Source organism: Panulirus ornatus, chromosome 18 (genome assembly GCF_036320965.1).
Source record: "Panulirus ornatus isolate Po-2019 chromosome 18, ASM3632096v1, whole genome shotgun sequence".
In the NCBI taxonomy this organism is placed as follows: Eukaryota; Metazoa; Arthropoda; class Malacostraca; order Decapoda; family Palinuridae; genus Panulirus; species Panulirus ornatus.
In genome coordinates, this window is record NC_092241.1 from 56,087,737 (window position 1) to 56,114,191 (window position 26,455).

Sequence of the window (26,455 nt, forward strand, 5' to 3'; positions counted from 1 at the left end):
TTATTAGGTACAGTAGGGTTGAGGGTCAAGTCAATTGGGAGGTAAGTTTGAATGGAGAAAAACTGGAGGAAGTAAAGTGTTTTAGATATCTGGGAGTGGATCTGGCAGCGGATGGAACCATGGAAGCGGAAGTGGATCATAGGGTGGAGGAGGGGGCGAAAATTCTGGGAGCCTTGAAGAATATGTGGAAGTCGAGAACATTATCTCGGAAATCAAAAATGGGTATGTTTGAAGGAATAGTGGTTCCAACAATGTTGTATGGTTGCGAGGTGTGGGCTATGGATAGAGTTGTGCGCAGGAGGATGGATGTGCTGGAAATGAGATGTTTGAGGACAATATGTGGTGTGAGGTGGTTTGATCGAGTAAGTAAGATGTGTGGAAATAAAAAGAGCGTGGTTGAGAGAGCAGAAGAGGGTGTTTTGAAATGGTTTGGGCACATGGAGAGAATGAGTGAGGAAAGATTGACCAAGAGGATATATATGTCGGAGGTGGAGGGAACGAGGAGAAGAGGGAGACCAAATTGGAGGTGGAAAGATGGAGTGAAAAAGATTTTGTGTGATCGGGGCCTGAACATGCAGGAGGGTGAAAGGAGGGCAAGGAATAGAGTGAATTGGAGCGATGTGGTATACCGGGGTTGACGTGCTGTCAGTGGATTGAATCGGGGCATGTGAAGCGTCTAGGGTAAACCATGGAAAGTTGTGTAGGTATGTATATTTGCGTGTGTGGACGTATGTATATACATGTGTATGGGGGTGGGTTGGGCCATTTCTTTCGTGTGTTTCCTTGCGCTACCTCGCAAACGCGGGAGACAGCGGCAAAAAAAATATATATATATATATATATATATATATATATATATATATATATATATATATATATATATATATATATATAGAAGGTGACTAGAGGGGACGGGAGTGGGGGGCAGAAATCCTCCCCTCCTTGTACTTTTTTTTTTTTTATTATTATACTTTGTCGCTGTCTCCCGCGTTTGCGAGGTAGCGCAAGGAAACAGACGAAAGAAATGGCCCCCCCCCCCCATACACATGTATATACATACGTCCACACGCAAATATACATACCTACACAGCTTTCCATGGTTTACCCCAGACACTTCACATGCCTTGTTTCAATCCACTGACAGCACGTCAACCCCGGTATACCACATCGCTCCAATTCACTCTATTCCTTGCCCTCCTTTCACCCTCCTGCATGTTCAGGCCCCGATCACACAAAATCTTTTTCACTCCATCTTTCCACCTCCAATTTGGTCTCCCTCTTCTCCTTGTTCCCTCCACCTCCGACACATATATCCTCTTGGTCAATCTTTCCTCACTCATCCTCTCCATGTGCCCAAACCACTTCAAAACACCCTCTTCTGCTCTCTCAACCACGCTCTTTTTATTTCCACACATCTCTCTTACCCTTACGTTACTCACTCGATCAAACCACCTCACACCACACATTGTCCTCAAACATCTCATTTCCAGCACATCCATCCTCCTGCGCACAACTCTATCCATAGCCCACGCCTCGCAACCATACAACATTCTTGGAACCACTATTCCTTCAAACATACCCATTTTTGCTTTCCGAGATAATGTTCTCGACTTCCACACATTCTTCAAGGCTCCCAGGATTTTCGCCCCCTCCCCCACCCTATGATCCACTTCCGCTTCCATGGTTCCATCCGCTGCCAGATCCACTCCCAGATATCTAAAACACTTCACTTCCTCCAGTTTTTCTCCATTCAAACTCACCTCCCAATTGACTTGACCCTCAACCCTACTGTACCTAATAACCTTGCTCTTATTCACATTTACTCTTAACTTTCTTCTTCCACACACTTTTCCAAACTCAGTCACCAGCTTCTGCAGTTTCTCACATGAATCAGCCACCAGCACTGTATCATCAGCGAACAACAACTGACTCACTTCCCAAGCTCTCTCATCCCCAACAGACTTCATACTTGCCCGTCTTTCCAAAACTCTTGCATTTACCTCCCTAACAACCCCATCCATAAACAAATTAAACAACCATGGAGACATCACACACCCCTGCCGCAAACCTACATTCACTGAGAACCAATCACTTTCCTCTCTTCCTACATGCACACATGCCTTACATCCTCGATAAAAACTTTTCACTGCTTCTAACAACTTTCCTCCCACACCATATATTCTTAAAACCTTCCACAGAGCAACTCTATCAACTCTATCATATGCCTTCTCCAGATCCATAAATGCTACATACAAATCCATTTGCTTTTCTAAGTATTTCTCACATACATTCTTCAAAGCAAACACCTGATCCACACATCCTCTACCACTTCTGAAACCACTGTACTGTTAACTTTCTAAAAAATGGGAAACAGAAGGAGTCACGCGGAGAGTACTCATCCTCCTCGTAGACTCAGATTGGGGTGTCTAAATGTGTTTGGATGTAACCAAAATGTGAAAAAAGTAGAGATAGGTAGTATGTTTGAGGAAAGGAACCTGGATGCTTTGGCTCTGAGTGAAACGAAGCTCAAGGGTAAAGGGGAAGAGTGGTTTGGGAATGTCTTGGGAGTAAAGTCAGGGGTTAGTGAGAGGACAGGAGCAAGGGAAGAAGTAGCAGTACTCCTGAAACAGGAGTTGTGGGAGTATGTGATAGAATGTAAGAAAGTAAATTCTAGATTAATATGGGCAAAACTGAAAGTTGATGGAGAGAGATGGGTGATTATTGGTGCATATGCACCTGGGCATGAGAAGAAAGATCATGAGAGGCAAATGTTTTGGGAGCAGCTGAATGAGTGTGTTAGTGGTTTTGTTGCACAAGACCGGGTTATAGTGATGGGTGATTTGAATGCAAAGGTGAGTAATGTGGCAGTTGAGGGAATAATTGGTATACATGGGGTGTTCAGTGTTGTAAATGGAAATGGTGAAGAGCTTGTAGATTTATGTGCTGAAAAAGGACTGGTGATTGGGAATACCTGGTTTAAAAAGCGAGATATACATAAGTATACGTATGTAAGTACGAGAGATGGCCAGAGAGCGTTATTGGATTACGTGTTAATTGATAGGCGCGCGAAAGAGAGACTTTTGGATGTTAATGTGCTGAGAGGTGCAACTGGAGGGATGTCTGATCATTATCTTGTTGAGGCTAAGGTGAAGATTTGTATGGGTTTTCAGAAAAGAAGAGTGAATGTTGGGGTGAAGAGGGTGGTGAGAGTAAGTGAGCTTGGGAAGGAGACTTGTGTGAGGAAGTACCAGGAGAGACTGAGTACAGAATGGAAAAAGGTGAGAACAATGGAAGTAAGGGGAGTGGGGGAGGAATGGGATGTATTTAGGGAATCAGTGATGGATTGCGCAAAAGATGCTTGTGGCATGAGAAGCGTGGGAGGTGGGTTGATTAGAAAGGGTAGTGAGTGGTGGGATGAAGAAGTAAGATTATTAGTGAAAGAGAAGAGAGAGGCATTTGGACGATTTTTGCAGGAAAAAATGCAATTGAGTAGGAGATGTATAAAAGAAAGAGACAGGAGGTCAAGAGAAAGGTGCAAGAGGTGAAAAAGAGGGCAAATGAGAGTTTGGGTGAGAGAGTATCATTAAATTTTAGGGAGAATAAAAAGATGTTTTGGAAGGAGTTAAATAAAGTGCATAAGACAAGGGAGCAAATGGGAACTTCAGTGAAGGGCGCTAATGGGGAGGTGATAACAAGTAGTGGTGATGTGAGGAGATGGAGTGAGTATTTTGAAGGTTTGTTGAATGTGTTTGATGATAGAGTTGCAGATATAGGGTGTCTTGGTCGAGGTGGTGTGCAAAGTGAGAGAGTTAGGGAAAATGATTTGGTAAACAGAGAAGAGGTAGTGAAAGCTTTGCGGAAGATGAAAGCGGGCAAGGCAGCAGGTTTGGATGGTATTGCAGTGGAATTTATTAAGAGGGAGTGACTGTATTGTTGACTGGTTGGTAAGGTTATTTAATGTATGTATGACTCATGGTGAGGTGCCTGAGGATTGGCGGAATGCTTGCAAAGTGCCATTGTATAAAGGCAAAGGGGATAAGAGTGAGTACTAAGTTTAATCAATAAACAAATAATCTTAAGCCTTTGTACTTTTTTCTCTCTATGATCTCAAATTCTTCTTCTGTATATTTTGATTGTTAAAAGTTGGAACAGAAGAAGGAGCCAGGCGAGGGGTGCTCACCCTCCTCAGAGATGTAGGATGGTGTGTCTGAAGATTGAGGATCATACAAAGATGAGAGGGGAGACATTAGCAGTATGTTTGAGTGAAGCAAACCTAAAAGGTTAGGGGGAAGAATGGTTAGGGGATTTCTTAAGGGGGTGAAGTTAGGGTTAGTGTAAGGGAAATGTCTAAGGAAGGATAGCTGTACTGCTGAAGGAGAATAGGTGTGAATGTGTAAAAGATTGGAAGGAAGTGGGCCCAGGCTGATGTGTGACACGTAATGTATGTGTCAGTTGAGTGTTTCACACAGAATGGATAAATATGTTTATGCATACATATGTATGTGGCGGAAGGAATGAGAAGTAGGAGACCAAATTGGAGGTGGAAGGATGGAGTGGAAAAGATTTTGAGCAATCAGGGCCTGAACATACAGGAAGCTGAAGGGCGTGCAAGGAATAGAGTGAATTGGAACTATGTGGTATACCGAGGTCGATGCGCTGTCAATGGATTCAACTAGGGCATGTGAAACATCTGGGGTAAATCATAGAAAGTTTTGTGGGGTCAGAATGTGGAAGCTGTGGTTTCAGTGCATTACACATGACAGTGAGAGACAGAGTGAACAAATGTGGCCTTTGTTGTCTTTTCCTCGTGCTACCTTGCCCGCGCGCAGGGGAAGGGGGGTGCCATTTCATGTGTGGCAGGGTGGTGACTGTAATGGATGAAGGCTGCAAGTATGAATATGTACTTGTGTATATATATATGTATATCTCTGTGTATGTATATGTATGTATACGATGAAATGTATAGTTATGTAAATGTGCTTGTGTGGGCGTTTATGTATATACATGTTTATGTGGGTGGGTTGGGCCACTCTTTCGTCTGTTTCCTTGCACTACCTCACTAATGCGGGAGACAGCAACAAAGTATAATAATAATAAAGAAATACATTTACAATAAAGATAAGATGAAGGACATTGCACCCATCTGTGAATGGTATATATGAAAGAGAGAACTTTTAGGTTCTTACAGGACCTACAAAGTGATTATCAGTTAATGGCCTATTAACATGAGGTTATATAACATTACTCTCATTTTCAACTCAGGTCGAGTGAAGAAAATTGGTGATCAGCAAGTCGGTATTGTAACACAGTGTATTAAAAGTGATAATGTAGAGAAGAATGCTCCACCAACTGTTGGAAATCTCTTGCTCAAGATCAATGCAAAATTGGGAGGCACAAACAATGTGCTTGGTTCTTCGTCTCGTCCATTTGTAAGTTAGTCTTTGCTTGATGTTAAGAAACAGAGATAATAGGGAATGGTATGAAATGAGATTGAGAGGGTGATGCATGCAGAGAGCGTCAGACTGGAAAGGAGGGGATGATCATTGTTGCTGCAGCACAGGTAAAGGATGTGGACCAAGTGTGTGCTTTGAAGAATTTGTGTAAGACAGCTAGAGAATGTGATTTGTATTTGATATTAATGGAACCAGAGGAAGCATATGATGGAGTGAAAAGGTATTCCATGTGGAAGATGTCATGAATACAGTGTATGACGTATTACGTGGGAAGAAGACCATTCAGTGAAGTTAAGAATTTTTAAAAGTAGAGTAAGTTATGTATCTAAATAGAAGGGCAAGATAGTGAGTGATTACATGTGAAGATTGGAACAAGGGAATGTGATTCCACCATGAACATTTTATCTGCTCATGGATGAGGTGATGAAGGAGGTAAATGCAAAGGTCTCTGAGATAGGGGAGGATCCACAGTATACTGGGGTGGGGAAGCCCAGGAGGTGAGTCTGTTATTGTTTGCAGATGACATGTTTCTGGTGGCAAACTTGAGAGTTATGCTCCAGAGGTTTGAAGAGTGTGTGAAAGGAAGAAATTGAGAGTAGATATGAACAAATTTAAGGTGAATAGATGTATAAGGGGCAAAACAGGACAGTTTTAATGGGAAAGAAGAGAGGAAGTGGAGTGCTTTAGGTATGTTGGGGTGAATGGAACCATGGCAGTTAAGAGTCATAGGATGGTTACATACCTCTGGACACCTTCAGCAGGATTTTGCCATGATGGCAGAGTTTGTGCATATTGCTCTGCACAAAGTGTTTGTTGGCTATCATTTTCTCCCTCAGCTTCCACTCATCATGTACCTTGCGTATTGTATAATGCTGTATTTTTATGGCAGCAGATTTCTTGGTTTAATTATCTATTCTGTGCTCATCTGGGAGTGTCTTCATCAATGAGTTTAGTATTCTGAATGTTTCTTTAATCTGTGTGAATTTCTTAATTCTCCTGTTATGTCATTGAATAAGCAATCTAGTAAGGAAATTCTCCTGTTGTGTCATTGAATAAGCAATCTAGCTTCCTTACTGGGCATTTGTATGTTTTATTTGGTGCCTTTTTGATATATCTGCTGATATAACCTTTGATTTAATGATTCTTTATATACATCGCTAAGTTGCTTTCAGGTTTAGGATGTTACTCTTTGTAGCTTTTGTATGTTATCAGTTACGGAGCTTGTAAAATAGTTGATGGAAGATTTTGAAAAGTTCAAAGCTCACAGTGCCAGTGCTTGGTAGCTAAAAGAGAGATTATAGAGAAAGTGACAGAGGTTGAAACTGACACAATAAGGGACTAACTAAAGAGTAGAGAGAACCAAGGAAATTAGCAAAGCAGGAGATTGACATGTAATTCACTAATTATTTTTGGCTTGGAAGGTCATACACCAGATTAGAAATAAAGGAGGAAATGCTTATTAAAAGATTGAAGGCTTTGGGAATGCCAGATGTGATTTCCACCAGTGAAAGGTGAAGAATTGGTAGGTATAAGCAAGATGAAAGTATTGTCATTGTTTTACTTTGAGTCATCAGACTAGGAAAAGCTAAGAATCTTAAAGGTATGGTGGAATTCTGTGAGATATTCATGAATTATGACAGATCAAAGGAAGAGAGAGGGGAAAAGTGATTACCATCTAAAAAAAAAACTGGAGATGCCACACATGACAGAAGGTTGGAAGAACTCTGCTAGAGAGGGCATAAAATGTTAGGCAATATTACTGTCATACTAAAAGTAAAGTATTTAAATGTTGATTGATTAATTTAGGAAGTTGTAAAGACCTGTAAATCAAGGATTATTTAAGGGAAATTGCACCAGATGTTATTAGTCATGACAATTAAGCTTGTTAAGGATGTAAGCTCTTACCTATTCTGCCCAGAGAGGTACATAATTGCAAGAAAGGATAGAGTAGGCAAAGGAATGGGAGGATTAACCCTCATAATAAAAGATAATCTGAGAGTCATGATTTGGTGGAAGATGGCCAATTTAAACAATGCATAATGGAAATTGTAACTTCCGAGAAAAGCATTGGTGTAAATGTTTATTATTTATTTTATTTATTATACTTTCTCACTGTCTCCTGCATTAGCTAGGTAGCGCAGGGAAACAGATAAAAGAAAGGCCCAACCCACCCACATACACATGTATATACATACACATCCACACACGCACATATACATACGTACCTATACATTTTAACGTATACATACATATATAGAAATATATGTTTTTTTTTGCTTTGTCGCTGTCTCCCGCGTTTGCGAGGTAGCGCAAGGAAACAGACGAAAGAAATGGCCCAACCCACCCCCATACACATGTATATACATACACGTCCACACACGCAAATATACATACCTACACAGCTTTCCATGGTTTACCCCAGATGCTTCACATGCCCTGATTCAATCCACTGACAGCACGTCAACCCAGGTATACCACATCGATCCAATTCACTCTATTCCTTGCCCTCCTTTCAGCCTCCTGCATGTTCAGGCCCCAATCACACAAAATCTTTTTCACTCCATCTTTCCACCTCCAATTTGGTCTCCCACTTCTCCTCGTTCCCTCCACCTCCGACACATATATCCTCTTGGTCAATCTTTCCTCACTCATTCTCTCCATGTGCCCAAACCATTTCAAAACGCCCTCTTCTGCTCTCTCAACCACGCTCTTTTTATTTCCACACATCTCTCTTACCCTTACGTTACTTACTCGATCAAACCACCTCACACCACACATTGTCCTCAGACATCTCATTTCCAGCACATCCACCCTCCTGCACACAACTCTATCCATAGCCCACGCCTCGCAACCATACAACATTGTTGGAACCACTATTCCTTCAAACATACCCATTTTTGCTTTCTGAGATACTGTTCTCGACTTCCACACATTCTTTAAGGCTCCCAGGATTTTCGCCCCTCCCCCACCCTATGATCCACTTCCACTTCCATGGTTCCATCCGCTGCCAGATCCACTCCCAGATATCTAAAACACTTTACTTCCTCCAGTTTTTCTCCATTCAAACTTACCTCCCAATTGACTTGACCCTCAACCCTACTGTACCTAATAACCTTGCTCTTATTCACATTTACTCTTAACTTTCTTCTTTCACACACTTTATCAAACTCATTCACCAGCTTCTGCAGTTTCTCACATGAATCAGCCACCATCGCTGTATCATCAGCGAACAACAACTGACTCACTTCCCAAGCTCTCTCATCCACAACAGACTTCATACTTGCCCCTCTTTCCAAAACTCTTGCATTCACCTCCCTAACAACCCCATCCATAAACAAACTAAACAACCATGGAGACATCACACACCCCTGCCGCAAACCTAGATTCACTGAGAACCAATCACTCTCCTCTCTTCCTACATGTACACATGCCTTACATCCTCGATAAAAACTTTTCACTGATTCTAACAACTTGCCACCCACACCATATATTCTTAATACCTGCCACAGAGCATCTCTATCAACTCTATCATATGCCTTCTCCAGATCCATAAATGCTACATACAAATCCATTTGCTTTTCTAAGTGTTTCTCACATACATTCTTCAAAGCAAACACCTGATCCACACCTCCTCTACCACTTTTGAAACTACACTGCTCTTCCCCAATCTGATGCTCTGTACATGCCTTCACCCTCTCAATCAATACCCTCCCATATAATTTACCAGGAATACTCAACAAACTTATACCTCTTTAATTTGAGCACTCACTCTTATCCCCTTTGCCTTTGTACAGTGGCACTATGCATGCATTCCGCCATTCCTCAGGCACCTCACCATGAGTCATACATACATTAAATAACCTTACCAACCAGTCAATAATACAGTCACCCCCTTTTTTAATAAATTCCACTGCAATACCATCCAAACCTGCTGCCTTGCCGGCTTTCATCTTCCGCAAAGCTTTTACTACCTCTTCTATGTTTACCAAATCATTTTCCCTAACCCTCTCACTTTGCACAGCACCTCAACCAAAACACCCTATATCTGCCACTCTATCATCTAACACATTCAACAAACCTTCAAAATACTCACTCCATCTCCTTCTCACATCACCACTACTTGTTATCACCTCCCCATTTGTGCCCTTCACTGAAGTTCCCATTTGCTCCCTTGTCTTACGCACTTTATTTAACTCTTTCCAGAACATCTTTTTATTCTCCCTAAAATTTAATGATACTCTCTCACTCCAACTCACATTTGCCCTCTTTTTCACCTCTTGCACCTTTCTCTTGACCTCCTGTCTCTTTCTTTTATACATCTCCCACTCAATTGCATTTTTTCCCTGCAAAAATCGTCCAAATGCCTCTCTCTTCTCTTTCACTAATAATCTTACTTCGTCATCCCACCACTCACTACCCTTTCTAATCAACCCACCTCCCACTCTTCTCATGCCACAAGCATCTTTTGCGCAATCCATCACTGATTCCCTAAATACATCCCATTCCTCCCCCACTCCCCTTACTTCCATTGTTCTCACCTTTTTCCATTCTGTACTCAGTCTCTCCTGGTACTTCCTCACACAAGTCTCCTTCCCAAGCTCACTTACTCTCACCACCCTCTTCACCCCAACATCACTCTTCTTTTCTGAAAACCCATACAAATCTTCACCTTAGCCTCCACAAGATAATGATCAGACATCCCTCCAGTTGCACCTCTCAGCACATTAACATCCAAAAGTCTCTCTTTCGCACGCCTGTCAATTAACACGTAATCCAATAACGCTCTCTGGCCATCTCTCATACTTACATACGTATACTTATGTATATCTCGCTTTTTAAACCAGATATTCCCAATCATCTGTCCTTTTTCAGCACATAAATCTACAAGCTCTTCACCATTTCCATTTACAACACTGAACACCCCATGTATACCAATTATTCCTTCAACTGCCACATTACTCACCTTTGCATTCAAATCATCCATCACTATAACCCGGTCTCATGCATCAAAACCACTAACACGCTCATTCAGCTGCTCCCAAAACACTTGCCTCTCATGATCTTTCTTCTCATGCCCAGGTGCATATGCACCAATAATCACCCATCTCTCTCCATCAACTTTCAGTTTTACCCATATTAATCTAGAATTTACTTTCTTACATTCTATCACATACTCCCACAACTCCTGTTTCAGGAGTACTGCTACTCCTTCCCTTGCTCTTGTCCTCTCACTAACCCCTGACTTTACTCCCAAGACATTCCCAAACCACTCTTCCCCTTTACCCTTGAGCTTCGTTTCACTCAGAGCCAAAACATCCAGGTTCCTTTCCTCAAACATACTACCTATCTCTCCTTTTTGTCACATCTTGGTTACATCCACACACATTTAGACACCCCAATCTGAGCCTTCGAGGAGGATGAGCACTCCCCGCGTGACTCCTTCTTCTGTTTCCCATTTTAGAAAGTTAAAAGAATATATATGATAGAGATGCTCTGTGGAAGGTATTAAGAATATATGGTGTGGGAGGAAAGTTGTTAGAAGCAGTGAAAAGTTTTTATCGAGGATGTAAGGCATGTGTACGTGTAGGAAGAGAGGAAAGTGATTGGTTCTCAGTGAATGTAGGTTTGCGGCAGGGGTGTGTGAAGTCTCCATGGTTGTTTAATTTGTTTATGGACGGGGTTGTTAGGGAGGTAAATGCAAGAGTTTTGGAAAGAGGGGCAAGTATGAAGTCTGTTGGGGATGAGAGAGCTTGGGAAGTGAGTCAGTTGTTGTTCGCTGATGATACAGCGCTGGTGGCTGATTCATGTGAGAAACTGCAGAAGCTGGTGACTGAGTTTGGTAAAGTGTGTGAAAGAAGAAAGTTAAGAGTAAATGTGAATAAGAGCAAGGTTATTAGGTACAGTAGGGTTGAGGGTCAAGTCAGTTGGGAGGTGAGTTTGAATGGAGAAAAACTGGAGGAAGTGAAGTGTTTTAGATATCTGGGAGTGGATCTGGCAGCGGATGGAACCATGGAAGCGGAAGTGGATCATAGGGTGGGGGAGGGGGCGAAAATTCTGGGGGCCTTGAAGAATGTGTGGAAGTCGAGAACATTATCTCGGAAAGCAAAAATGGGTATGTTTGAAGGAATAGTGGTTCCAACAATGTTGTATGGTTGCGAGGCGTGGGCTATGGATAGAGTTGTGCGCAGGAGGATGGATGTGCTGGAAATGAGATGTTTGAGGACAATGTGTGGTGTGAGGTGGTTTGATCGAGTGAGTAACGTAAGGGTAAGAGAGATGTGTGGAAATAAAAAGAGCGTGGTTGAGAGAGCAGAAGAGGGTGTTTTGAAGTGGTTTGGGCACATGGAGAGAATGAGTGAGGAAAGATTGACCAAGAGGATATATGTGTCGGAGGTGGAGGGAACGAGGAGAAGAGGGAGACCAAATTGGAGGTGGAAAGATGGAGTGAAAAAGATTTTGTGTGATTGAGGCCTGAACATGCAGGAGGGTGAAAGGAGGGCAAGAAATAGAGTGAATTGGAGCGATGTGGTATACCGGGGTTGACGTGCTGTCAGTGGATTGAATCAAGGCATGTGAAGCGTCTGGGGTAAACCATAGAAAGCTGTGTAGGTATGTATATTTGCGTGTGTGGACGTATGTATATACATGTGTATGGGGGGGTTGGGCCATTTCTTTCGTCTGTTTCCTTGCGCTACCTCGCAAACGCGGGAGACAGCGACAAAGTATAATAAAATATATATAATATAAAATATGTATATTATTATTATTATTATTTTGCTTTGTCACTCTCTCCCGCGTTAGTGAGGTAGCGCAAGGAAACAGACGAAAGAATGGCCCAACCCACCCACATACACATGTATATACATACACATCCACACACGCAAATATACATACCTATACATCTCAATGTATACATAAATATACACACACAGACATATACATATATACACATGTACATAATTCATACTTTCTTTCTTTCTTTCAAACTATTTGCCATTTCCCGCGTTAGCGAGGTAGCATTAAGAACAGAGGACTGGGCCTTTGAGGGAATATCCTCACCTGGCCCCCTTCTCTGTTCCTTCTTTTGGAAAATAAAAAAAAAAAAAAAGAGGGGAGGATTTCCAGCCCCACGCTCCCTCCCCTTTTAGTCGCCACACATGGAATAACAACCCCCTCGTGTGTGAGGTAGCTCTAGGAAAAGACAACAGAGGCCACATTCGTTTACACTCAAGTCTATAGCTGTCATGTAATAATGCACCGAAACCAGAGCTCCCTTTCCACATCCAGGCCCCACAGAACTTTCCATGGTTTACCCCAGACGCTTCACATGCCCTGGTTCAATCCATTGACAGCACGTCAACCTCGGTATACCACATCGTTCCAATTCACTCTATTCCTTGCACGTCTTTCACCCTCCTGCATGTTCAGGCCCCAATCACTCAAAATCTTTTTCACTCCATCTTTCCACCTCCAATTTGGTCTCCCACTTCTTCTCGTTCCCTCCACCTCTGACACATATATCCTCTTGGTCAATCTTTCCTCACTCATTCTATCCATGTGACCGAACCATTTCAAAACGCCCTCTTCTGCTCTCTCAACCACACTCTTTTTATTACCACACACCTCTCTTACCCTATTATTACTTACTCCATCAAACCACCTCACACCACACATTGTCCTCAAATATCTCATTTCCAACACATCCACCCTCCTGCGCACAACTCTATCCATAGCCCACGCCTCGCAACCATACAACATTGTTGGAGCCACTATTCCTTGAAACATACCCATTTTTGCTTTCTGAGATAATGTTCTCGACTTCCACACATTCTTCAAGGCCCCCAGAATTTTTGCCCCCTCCCCCACCCTATGATTCACTTCCGCTTCCATGGTTCCATCGGCTGCCAAATCCACTCCCAGATATCTAAAACACTTCACTTCCTTCAGTTTTTCTCCATTCAAACTTACTTCCCAATTGACTTGACCCTCAACCCTACTGTACCTAATAACCTTGCTCTTATTCACATTTACTCTCAACTTTCTTCCTTCACACACTTTACCAAACTCAGTCACCAGCTTCTGCAGTTTCTCACATGAATCAGCCACCAGCGCTGTATCATCAGCAAACAACAACTGACTCACTTCCCAAGCTCTCTCATCCACAACAGACTGCATACTTGCCCCTCTTTCCAAAACTCTTCCATTCACCTCCCTAACAACCCCATCCATAAACAAATTAAACAACCATGGAGACATCACACGCCCCTGCCGCAAACCTACTTTCACTGAGAACCAATCACTTTTCTCTCTTCCTACACATACACATGCCTTACATCCTCGATAAAAACTTTTCACTGCTTCTAACAACTTGCCTCCCACACCATATATTCTTAATACCTTCCACAGAACATCTCTATCAACTCTATCATATGCCTTCTCCAGATCCATAAATGCTACATACAAATCCATTTGTTTTTCTAAGCATTTCTCGAATACATTCTTTAAAGCAAACACCTGATCCACACATCCTTTACCACTTCTGAAACCACACTGCTCTTCCACAATCTGATGCTCTGTACATGCCTTCACCCTCTCAATCAATACCCACCTATATAATTTACCAGGAATAATCAACAAGCGTATACCTCTGTAATTTGAGCACTCACTCTCATCCCCTTTGCCTTTGTACAATGGCACTATGCAAGCATTCCACCATATATATATATATATATATATATATATATATATATATATATGATACAGCGCTGGTGGCGGATTCATGTGAGAAACTGCAGAAGCTGGTGACGGAGTTTGGTAAAGTGTGTGGAAGAAGAAAGTTAAGAGTAAATGTGAATAAGAGCAAGGTTATTAGGTACAGTAGGGTTGAGGGTCAAGTCAATTGGGAGGTGAGTTTGAATGGTGAAAAACTGGAGGAAGTGAAGTGTTTTAGATATCTGGGAGTGGATCTGTCAGCGGATGGAACCATGGAAGCGGAAGTGGATCATAGGGTGGGGGAGGGGGCGAAAATTTTGGGAGCCTTGAAAAATGTGTGGAAGTCGAGAACATTATCCCGGAAAGCAAAAATGGGTATGTTTGAAGGAATAGTAGTTCCAACAATGTTGTATGGTTGCGAGGCGTGGGCTATGGATAGAGTTGTGCGCAGGAGGATGGATGTGCTGGAAATGAGATGTTTGAGGACAATGTGTGGTGTGAGGTGGTTTGATCGAGTAAGTAACGTAAGGGTAAGAGAGATGTGTGGAAATAAAAAGAGCGTGGTTGAGAGAGCAGAAGAGGGTGTTTTAAAATGGTTTGGGCACATGGAGAGAATGAGTGAGGAAAGATTGACCAAGAGGATATATGTGTCGGAGGTGGAGGGAACGAGGAGAAGAGGGAGACCAAATTGGAGGTGGAAAGATGGAGTGAAAAAGATTTTGTGTGATCGGGGCCTGAACATGCAGGAGGGTGAAAGGAGGGCAAGGAATAGAGTGAATTGGAGAGATGTGGTATACAGGGGTTGACGTGCTGTCAGTGGATTGAATCAAGGCATGGAAAGCTGTGTAGGTATGTATATTTGTGTGTGTGGACGTGTGTATGTACATGTGTATGGGGGGGTTGGGCCATTTCTTTCGTCTGTTTCCTTGCGCTACCTCGCAAACGCGGGAGACAGCGACAAAGTATAAAAAAAAAAAAAAAAAAAAAAAGAAATATATATATATATATATATATATATATATATATATATATATATATTATCCCTGGGGATAGGGGATTAAGAATACTTCCCACGTATTCCCTGCGTGTCGTAGAAGGCGACTAAAAGGGGAGGGAGCGGGGGGCTGGAAATCCTCCCCTCTCGTCCCCCCCCCCCCCCCCAAAAAAAAAAGAAGGAACAGAGAATTGGGCCAGGTGAGGGTATTCCCTCAAAGGCCCAGTCCTCTGTTATTAACGCTACCTCGCTAATGCGGGAAATGGCGAATAGTTTGAAAGAAAGAAAAATATATATATATATATATATATATATATATATTTTTTTTTTTTTTTTTTTTTTTACTTTGTCGCTGTCTCCCGCGTTTGCGAGGTAGCGCAAGGAAACAGACGAAAGAAATGGCCCAACCCCCCCCCCCCATACACATGTACATACACACGTCCACACACGCAAATATACATACCTACACAGCTTTCCATGGTTTACCCCAGACGCTTCACATGCCTTGATTCAATCCACTGACAGCACGTCAACCCCTGTATACCACATTGCTCCAATTCACTCTATTCCTTGCCCTCCTTTCACCCTCCTGCATGTTCAGGCCCCAATCACACAAAATCTTTTTCACTCCATCTTTCCACCTCCAATTTGGTCTCCCTCTTCTCCTCGTTCCCTCCACCTCCGACACATATATCCTCTTGGTCAATCTTTCCTCACTCATTCTCTCCATGTGCCCAAACCATTTCAAAACACCCTCTTCTGCTCTCTCAACCACGCTCTTTTTATTTCCACACATCTCTCTTACCCTTACGTTACTTACTCGATCAAACCACCTCACACCACACATTGTCCTCAAACATCTCATTTCCAGCACATCCATCCTCCTGCGCACAACTCTATCCATAGCCCACGCCCCGCAACCATACAACATTGTTGGAACCACTATTCCTTCAAACATACCCATTTTTGCTTTCCGAGATAATGTTCTCGACTTCCACACATTTTTCAAGGCTCCCAGGATTTTCGCCCCCTCCCCCACCCTATGATCCACTTCCGCTTCCATGGTTCCATCCGCTGACAGATCCACTCCCAGATATCTAAAACACTTCACTTCCTCCAGTTTTTCTCCATTCAAACTCACCTCCCAATTGACTTGACCCTCAACCCTACTGTACCTAATAACCTTGCTCTTATTCACATTTACTCTTAACTTTCTTCTTCCACACACTTTACCAAACTCAGTCACCAGCTTCTGCAGTTTCTCACATGAATCAGCCACCAGCGCTGTATCATCAGCGAACAACAACTGACTCACTTCCCAAGCTCTCTCATCCCCAACAGACTTCATACTTGCCCCTCTTTCCAGGACTCTTGCATTTACCTCCCTAACAACCCCATCCATAAACAAATTAAACAACCATGGAGACATCACACACCCCTGCCGCAAACCTACATTCACTGAGAACCAATCACTTTCCTCTCTTCCTACACGTACACATGCCTTACATCCTCGATAAAAACTTTTCACTGCTTCTAACAACTTGCCTCCCACACCATATATTCTTAATACCTTCCACAGAGCATCTCTATCAACTCTATCATATGGCTTCTCCAGATCCATAAATGCTACATACAAATCCATTTGCTTTTCTAAGTATTTCTCACATACATTCTTCAAAGCAAACACCTGATCCACACATCCTCTACCACTTCTGAAACCGCACTGCTCTTCCCCAATCTGATGCTCTGTACATGCCTTCACCCTCTCAATCAATACCCTCCCATATAATTTACCAGGAATACTCAACAAACTTATACCTCTGTAATTTGAGCACTCACTCTTATCCCCTTTGCCTTTGTACAATGGCACTATGCACTATATATATATATATATATATATATATATATATATATATATATATATATATATATATATATATAAGTATATATATATATATATAAGTATATATATATATATATATATATATATATATATATATATATATATATATATATATATATTTTTTTTTTTTTTTTTTTTTTCCATACTATTCGCCATTTCCCGCGATAGCAAGGTAGCGTCAAGAACAGAGGACTGGGCCTCTGAGGGAATATCCTCACCTGGCCCTCTTCTCTGTTCCTTCTTTTGGGGGGGGAAAAAAAAAAAACGAGAGGGGAGGATTTCCAGCCCCCCGCTCCCTTCCCTTTTAGTCGCCTTCTACGACACGCAGGGAATACGTGGGAAGTATTCTTTCTCCCCTATCCCCAGGGATATATATGTGAGGGAATAATTGGTATACATATATATATACATATATATATATATATTTTTTTTTTTTTCTTCGCTTTGTCGCTGTCTCCCGCGTTTGCGAGGTAGCGCAAGGAAACAGACGAAAGAAATGGCCCAACCCACCCCCATACACATGTATATACATACGTCCACACACGCAAATATACATACCTACACAGCTTTCCATGGTTTACCCCAGACGCTTCACATGCCTTGATTCAATCCACTGACAGCACGTCAACCCCGGTATACCATATCGCTCCAATCACTCTATTCCTTGCCCTCCTTTCACCCTCCTGCATGTTCAGGCCCCGATCACACAAAATCTTTTTCACTCCATCTTTCCACCTCCAATTTGGTCTCCCTCTTCTCCTCGTTCCCTCCACCTCCGACACATATATCCTCTTGGTCAATCTTTCCTCACTCATTCTCTCCATGTGCCCGAACCATTTCAAAACACCCTCTTCTGCTCTCTCAACCACACTCTTTTTATTTCCACACATCTCTCTTACCCTTACGTTACTTACTCGATCAAACCACCTCACACCACACATTGTCCTCAAACATCTCATTTCCAGCACATCCATCCTCCTGCGCACAACTCTATCCATAGCCCACGCCTCGCAACCATACAACATTGTTGGAACCACTATTCCTTCAAACATACCCATTTTTGCTTTCCGAGATAATGTTCTTGACTTCCACACATTCTTCAAGGCTCCCAGGATTTTCGCCCCCTCCCCCACCCTATGATCCACTTCCGCTTCCATGGTTCCATCCGCTGCCAGATCCACTCCCAGATATCTAAAACACTTTACTTCCTCCAGTTTTTCTCCATTCAAACTTACCTCCCAATTGACTTGACCCTCAACCCTACTGTACCTAATAACCTTGCTCTTATTCACATTTACTCTTAACTTTCTTCTTTCACACACTTTACCAAACTCAGTCACCAGCTTCTGCAGTTTCTCACATGAATCAGCCACCAGCACTGTATCATCAGCGAACAGCAACTGACTCATTACCCAAGCTCTCTCATCCACAACAAACTGCATACTTGCCCCTCTTTCCAAAACTCTTGCATTCACCTCCCTAAGAACCCCATCTATAAACAAATTAAACAACCATGGAGACATCACACACCCCTGCTGCAAACCTACATTCACTGAGAACCAATCACTTTCCTCTCTTCCTACACGTACACATGCCTTATATCCTCGATAAAAACTTTTCACTGCTTCTAACAACTTGTCTCCCACACCGTATATTCTTAATACCTTCCACAGAGCATCTCTATCAACTCTTATCATATGCCTTCTCCAGATCCATAAATGCTACATACAAATCCATTTGCTTTTCTAAGTATTTCTCACATACATTCTTCCAAGCAAACACCTGATCCACACATCCTCTACCACTTCTGAAACCATACTGCTCTTTCCCAATGTGATGCTCTGTACATGCCTTCACCCTCTCAATCAATACCCTCCCATATAATTTACCAGGAATACTCAACACACTTATACCTCTGTAATTTGAGCACTCACTCTTATCCCCTTTGCCTTTGTACAGTGGCACTATGAACGCATTCCGCCAATCGTCAGGCACCTCACCATGAGTCATACATACATTAAATAACCTCACCAACCAGTCAATAATACAGTCACCCCCCTTTTTTTAATAAATTCCACTGCAATACCATCCAAACCTGTTGCCTTGCCCGCTTTCATCTTCCGCAAAGCTTTTAGTACCTCTTCTCTGTTTACCAAATAATTTTCCCTAACCCTTTCACTTTGCACACCACCTCAACCAAAACACCCTATATCTGCCACTCTATCATCAAACACATTCAACAAACCTTCAAAATACTCACTCCATCTCCTTCTCATATCACCACTACTTGTTATCACCTCCTCATTTGCGCCCTTCACTGAAGTTCCCATTTGTTCCCTTGTCTTACGCACTTTATTTACCTCCTTCCAAAACATCTTTTTATTCTCCCTAAAATTTAATGATACTCTCTCACCCCAACTCTCATTTGCCCTCTTTTTCACCTCTTGCACCTTTCTCTTGACCTCCTGTCTCTTTCTTTTATACATCTCCCACTCAATTGCATTTATATATATATATATATATATATATATATATATATATATATATATATATATATATATATATATATATATATATATATATATATAAATGGCCCAACCCACCCCCATGCACATGTATATACACACACGTCCACACACACAAATATACATACCTATACAACTCAATGTACACATATATATATACACACACAGACACATACATATATACCCATGCACACAATTCACACTGTCTGCCTTTATTCATTTCCATCGCCACCTCGCCACACATGGAATACCATCCCCCTCCCCCCTCATATGTGCGGGGTAGCGCTAGGAAAAGACAACAAATGCCTCATTCGTTCCCACTGTCTCTAGCTGTCATGCAATAATGCCTGAAACCACAGCTCCCTTTCCACATCCAGGCCCCACACAACTTTCCATGGTTTACCCCAGACGCTTCACATGCCCTGATTCAATCCACTGACAGCATGTCAACCCCGGTATACCACATCGATCCAATTCACTCTGTTCCTTGCCCGCCTTTCACCCTCCTGCATGTTCAGGCCCCGATCACTCAAAATCATTTTCACTCCATCTTTCCACCTCCAATTTGGTCTCCCACTTCTCCTCGTTCCCTCCACCTCCGACACATATATCCTCTTGGTCAATCTTTCCTCACTCATTCTCTCCATGTGCCCAAACCATTTCAAAACACCCTCTTCTGCTCTCTCAACCATGCTCTTTTTATTTCCACACATCTCTCTTACCCTTACATTACTTACCCGATCAAACCACCTCACACCACGCATTGTCCTCAAACATCTCATTTCCAGCACATCCACCCTCCTGTGCACAACTCTGTCCATAGCCCACGCCTCGCAACCATACAACCTTGTTGGAACCACTATTCCTTCAAACATACCCATTTTTGCTTTCTGAGATAATGTTCTCGACTTCCACACATTCTTCAAGGCTCCCAGGATTTTCGCCCCCTCCCCCACCCTATGATTCATTTCCGCTTCCATGGTTCCATCCGCTGCCAGATCCACTCCCAGATATCTAAAACACTTTACTTCCTCCAGTTTTTCTCCATTCAAACTTACCTCCCAATTGACTTGACCCTCAACCCTACTGTACCTAATAACCTTGCTCTTATTCACATTTACTCTTAACTTTCTTCTTTCACACACTTTACCAAACTCAGTCACCAGCTGACTCACTTCCCAAGCCCTCTCATCCACAACAGACTGCATACTTGCCCCTCTCTCCAAAACTCTTGCATTCACCCCCTTAACAACCCCATCCATAAACCAATTAAACAACCATGGAGACATCATACACCCCTGCCGCAAACCAACATTTCTTAGTACTATATTGATTTCCTTTTCAAAGTGGAAGTAATCTCCAACCCTCAGTGTATTTACTCCATATTACAATCGTGCATTCACCCTTGGTTAAATTTCATGTCTTAGTTAAGTTTTCTGCCTCTGTTTGACAAAATGTTATGTAAGTTCATATGCAGATGCCAGTATTTATGAGCACTTTAACATTCCACCTTAAGTAGGCTGCTCTAACCATTATTTTATGCTTCAGAGACGATTTTCATAATTGGAGATTGCACATACTACAGCACAGGCTGTATATATATATATAGATAGATACAGCCTGTGTATAGTATGCACATTTTTAGTTCATCTTTTATGTGCCTAGTCTTCCATGTAAGAAATTTGGTGTCCAGCTAATTAGAATAGATAATGGCACTACTGATATCTTTGTGGAATTAGATTGGCAAGGCCAGGAAATTTTCAGACCCTTTTCTGACTGTGAATTACTTTTTACAGGTCTTTAATGCTCCAGTGATGATAATGGGTGCAGATGTTAACCACCCACCAGCGGGTGATACAGTAACTCCTTCATTAGCTGCAGTTGTAGCTTCTCTGGATCGTTATGCCTGCAAGTATGCTGTGGAAGTACGCCATCAGAAGCATCGAACTGAGATGATTAAAGAACTCAAGGAAATGACAAAGTAATTGCTTTGAAGGAGCATGATAGATTTAAGAGCTTCTTGCTATTACGTTGGGCTTACCAGTTTCTGTTTCATGACATTACATGAAGGAGGATTATCTGTTTATCACAGGAAGAAAAAACTCTTAATCTTTTTTACTTATGTTGAGGGCTCCAGTCATGGACAAAAATCCACATCAAGGTTGGGCTTTAATTCAAATAAAGTGAGAATTATGAAGAGGAAAAATAAAAGACAAGGAAAAGTATTTACAAAATTTTGAGGAAATGAAAGACCTGCCTTTTGGAATGTGCCAAGTCATAGATATTGGGAAAGAGATTAGAAGTTAGAAAGTTCCAAAGCTTTGACGTGTTGGGAAAGAAGCAGGTATCAAAACGGCCCACCCTTAAGTTGCCAATGGCCACACAATAATCATGTGATGCAGCAGCTTGCCGAGTATTGCATGGTCTGTCAGTTGGTGGTAGCACGCAGGTAGCCAACTCTGGGGAATAAAAACCAATGTCATACCTATAGAAGATGGAAAATGAACTAACATTGTGGCTTAGGGCAAGGGGGTAAGTTTGGAAGTTAGCATGGGACAGTTTATAAGTTGGACCGCTTTCAACTCAACTCTCTCAAGTAAGGATACAGAGGTAGAACCACCCTAAATATGAGAGCAATACCCCATGCAAGGACAAAGCAATCCCTTCAGAAGAGAAGTTTTGACATCTAAGCAGGACACCCAATTTCTTAGAGGCGGACTTAGCTGTTCCTGTAGTATGGGGTTTCCAAGAAAAAGTGGATGTTGTAGTAATGCCAAGTATGTTCATTGAGTCAGGAGGTGAAATTACAGAACCATCAAAGGAGAAACGAGAGTTATGAAGAGTTTTTGATAGAGAAGTAAAAATTAGGTCTTGGATGCATGTAACTTAACAAGATTTTGTGTACCCTACCGAGATATCCTGTCCAAGTCGAGTTTATTGAGGAAGCTGTGTCAAGTTGAGATGCAGTTGAGTGAGAGAAGAGGGAGCAGAACTGAAGGATGTGGGTGAATGCAGTGTTGAGTCATCAGCTTATGAGTGCATTGGATTATTTGTGGAGGGGAGGAAATCGTTGAAAAAAAGGAGAAAAAGTATAGGGGACAGGACAGAACCTTGAGGGACACCGCTGTTGATATAGAAAAGGGGGCAAGCTGATCCATTAACAACCACAGAGATAGATTGGCCAAAGAGGAAGCTAGATATGAAGGAGCAAAGTGAGAAAGGGAAGCCAAGTGAGGGGAGCATAGAGATGAAACCCCAATGGCACACCCTGTCCAAAGCCTTAGATATGTCAAGGGCAACTACATGTGACTCCCTGAAATCTTTCAGGGGTAATGACCATACATTTGAAAGGTAGGAAAGAATATCACAAGTGGATCTCAGCTTATGGAACCCTTACTGGTGTAAGAGAGAGGACTGTGATTTTTGAGGTATTTAAAGATATGGGATTTGAGGATGGATTCAGAGACTTTGGAAATGGTAGATTTCAGATTTCTTACTTGACAGGTCATAATAATGCCCTTTATGTTTGTGTTGATTTTACATTGTATTTACCTTTCTTTGCACACCACCTCGACCAAAACACCCTATATCTGCCACTCTATCATCAAACACATTCAACAAACCTTCAAAATACTCACTCCATCTCCTTCTCACATCACCACTACTTGTTATCACCTCCCCATTTGCGCCCTTCACTGAAGTTCCCATTTGCTCCCTTGTCTTACGCACTTTATTTACCTCGTTCCAGAACATCTTTTTATTCTCCCTAAAATTTAATGATACTCTCTCACCCCAACTCTCATTTGCCCTTTTTTTCACCTCTTGCACCTTTCTCTTGACCTCCTGTCTCTTTCTTTTATACGTCTCCCACTCAATTGCATTTTTTCCCTGCAAAAATCGTCCAAATGCCTCTCTCTTCTCTTTCACTAATACTCTTACTTCTTCATCCCACCACTCACTACCCTTTCTAATCAACCCACCTCCCACTCTTCTCATGCCACAAGCATCTTTTGCGCAATCCATCACTGATTCCCTAAATACATCCCATTCCTCCCCCACTCCCCTTACTTCCATTGTTCTCACCTTTTTCCATTCTGTACTCAGTCTCTCCTGGTACTTCCTCACACAAGTCTCCTTCCCAAGCTCACTTACTCTCACCACCCTCTTCACCCCAACATTCACTCTTCTTTTCTGAAAACCCATACAAATCTTCACCTTAGCCTCCACAAGATAATGATCAGACATCCCTCCAGTTGCACCTCTCAGCACATTAACATCCAAAAGTCTCTCTTTCGCGCGCCTGTTAATTAACACGTAATCCAATAATGCTCTCTGGCCATCTCTCCTACTTACATAAGTATACTTATGTATATCTCGCTTTTTAAACCAGGTATTCCCAATCATCTGTCCTTTTTTAGCACATAAATCTACAAGCTCTTCACCATTTCCATTTACAACACTGAACACCCCATGTATACCAATTATTCCCTCAACTGCCACATTACTCACCTTTGCATTCAAATCACCCAACACTATAACCCGGTCTCGTGCATCAAAACCACTAACACACTCATTCAGCTGCTCCCAAAACACTTGCCTCTTATGATCTTTCTTCTCATGCCCAGGTGCATATGCACCAATAATCACCCATCTCTCTCCATCAACTTTCAGTTTTACCCATATTAATCGAGAATTTACTTTCTTACATTCTATCACATACTTCCACAACTCCTGTTTCAGGAGTACTGCTACTCCTTCCCTTGCTCTTGTCCTCTCACTAACCCCTGACTTTACTCCCAAGACATTCCCAAACCACTCTTCCCCTTTACCCTTGAGCTTCGTTTCACTCAGAGCCAAAACATCCAGGTTCCTTTCCTCAAACATACTACCTATCTCTCCTTTTTGTCACATCTTGGTTACATCCACACACATTTAGACACCCCAATCTGAGCCTTCGAGGAGGATGAGCACTCCCCGCGTGACTCCTTCTTCTGTTTCCCATTTTAGAAAGTTAAAAAAATACAAGGAGGGGAGGATTTCTGGCCCCCCGCTCCCGTCCCCTCTAGTCACTTTCTACGACACGCGAGGAATGCGTGGGAAGTATTCTTTTCCCCCTATCCCCAGGCATAATATACATATATATATATACACATACACACACATACACACACACACGCACATACACACACACACACACATACATATATATATACATGTGAAAAATGTAAGAAACAATTTAGAAAACTGAAACTTCTAGCAAAGTGCGAGGGTTAGGGAAAATGATTTGGTGAACAGAGAAGAGGTAGTAAAAGCTTTGCGGAAGATGAAAGCCGGCAAGGCAGCAGGTTTGGATGGTATTGTAGTGGAATTTATTAAAAAAGGGGGTGACTGTATTGTTGACTGGTTGGTAAGGTTATTTAATGTATGTGTGACTCATGGTGAGGTGCCTGAGGATTGGCGGAATGCGTGCATAGTGCCATTGTACAAAGGCAAAGGGGATAAGAGTGAGTGCTCAAATTACAGAGGTATAAGTTTGTTGAGTATTCCTGGCAAATCATATGGAAGGGTATTGATTGAGAGGGTGAAGGCATGTACAGAGCATCAGATTGGGGAAGAGCAGTGTGGTTTCAGAAGTGGTAGAGGATGTGTGGATCAGGTGTTTGCTTTGAAGAATGTATGTGAGAAATACTTAGAAAAGCAAATGGATTTGTATGTAGCATTTATGGATCTGGAGAAGGCATATGATAAGAGTTGATAGAGATGCTCTGTGGCAGGTATTAAGAATATACGGTGTGGGAGGCAAGTTGTTAGAAGCAGTGAAAAGTTTTTATCGAGGATGTAAGGCATGTGTACGTGTAGGAAGAGAGGAAGGTGATTGGTTCTCAGTGAATGTAGGTTTGCGGCAGGGGTGTGTGATGTCTCCATGGTTGTTTAATTTGTTTATGGATGGGGTTGTTAGGGAGGTGAATGCAAGAGTTTTGGAAAGAGGGGCAAGTATGAAGTCTGTTGGGGATGAGAGAGCTTGGAAAGTGAGTCAGTTGTTGTTCGCTGATGATACAGCGCTGGTGGCTGATTCATGTGAGAAACTGCAGAAGCTGGTGACTGAGTTTGGTAAAGTGTGTGAAAGAAGAAAGTTAAGAGTAAATGTGAATAAGAGCAAGGTTATTAGGTACAGTAGGGTTGAGGGTCAAGTCAATTGGGAGGTGAGTTTGAATGGAGAAAAACTGGAGGAAGTGAAGTGTTTTAGATATCTGGGAGTGGATCTGGCAGCGGATGGAACCATGGAAGCGGAAGTGGATCATAGGGTGGGGGAGGGGGCGAAAATTCTGGTAGCCTTGAAGAATGTGTGGAAGTCGAGAACATTATCTCGGAAAGCAAAAATGGGTATATTTGAAGGAATAGTGGTTCCAACAATGTTGTATGGTTGCGAGGCGTGGACTATGGAAAGAGTTGTGCGCAGGAGGATGGATGTGCTGGAAATTAGATGTTTGGGGACAATGTGTGGTGTGAGGTGGTTTGATCGAGTAAGTAACGTAAGGGTAAGAGAGATGTGTGGAAATAAAAAGAGCGTGGTTGAGAGAGCAGAAGAGGGTGTTTTGAAATGGTTTGGTCACATGGAGAGAATGAGTGAGGAAAGATTGACCAAGAGGATATATGTGTCGGAGGTGGAGGGAACGAGGAGAAGAGGGAGACCAAATTGGAGGTGGAAAGATGGAGTGAAAAAGATTTTGTGTGATCGGGGCCTGAACATGCAGGAGGGTGAAAGGAGGGCAAGGAATAGAGTGAATTGGATCGATGTGGTATACCGGGGTTGACGTGCTGTCAGTGGATTGAATCAAGGCATGTGAAGCATCTGGGGTAAACCATG

At 42.3% G+C, this 26,455-nt stretch overlaps 1 protein-coding gene across 2 annotated transcripts in view; it reads left to right on the top strand.

Moving 5' to 3' along the window:
- Nucleotides 1-26,455, top strand: part of LOC139755121 (protein argonaute-2-like) — a 196,267-nt gene that overhangs the window by 135,773 nt on the left and 34,039 nt on the right. For both annotated transcript variants that reach the window (XM_071673262.1, XM_071673261.1), the window contains 2 exons: nt 5,263-5,429; nt 21,384-21,568. In XM_071673262.1, coding sequence (XP_071529363.1) covers nt 5,263-5,429; nt 21,384-21,568 — 352 coding nt within the window. The remainder of the gene's footprint in view (nt 1-5,262; nt 5,430-21,383; nt 21,569-26,455) is intronic.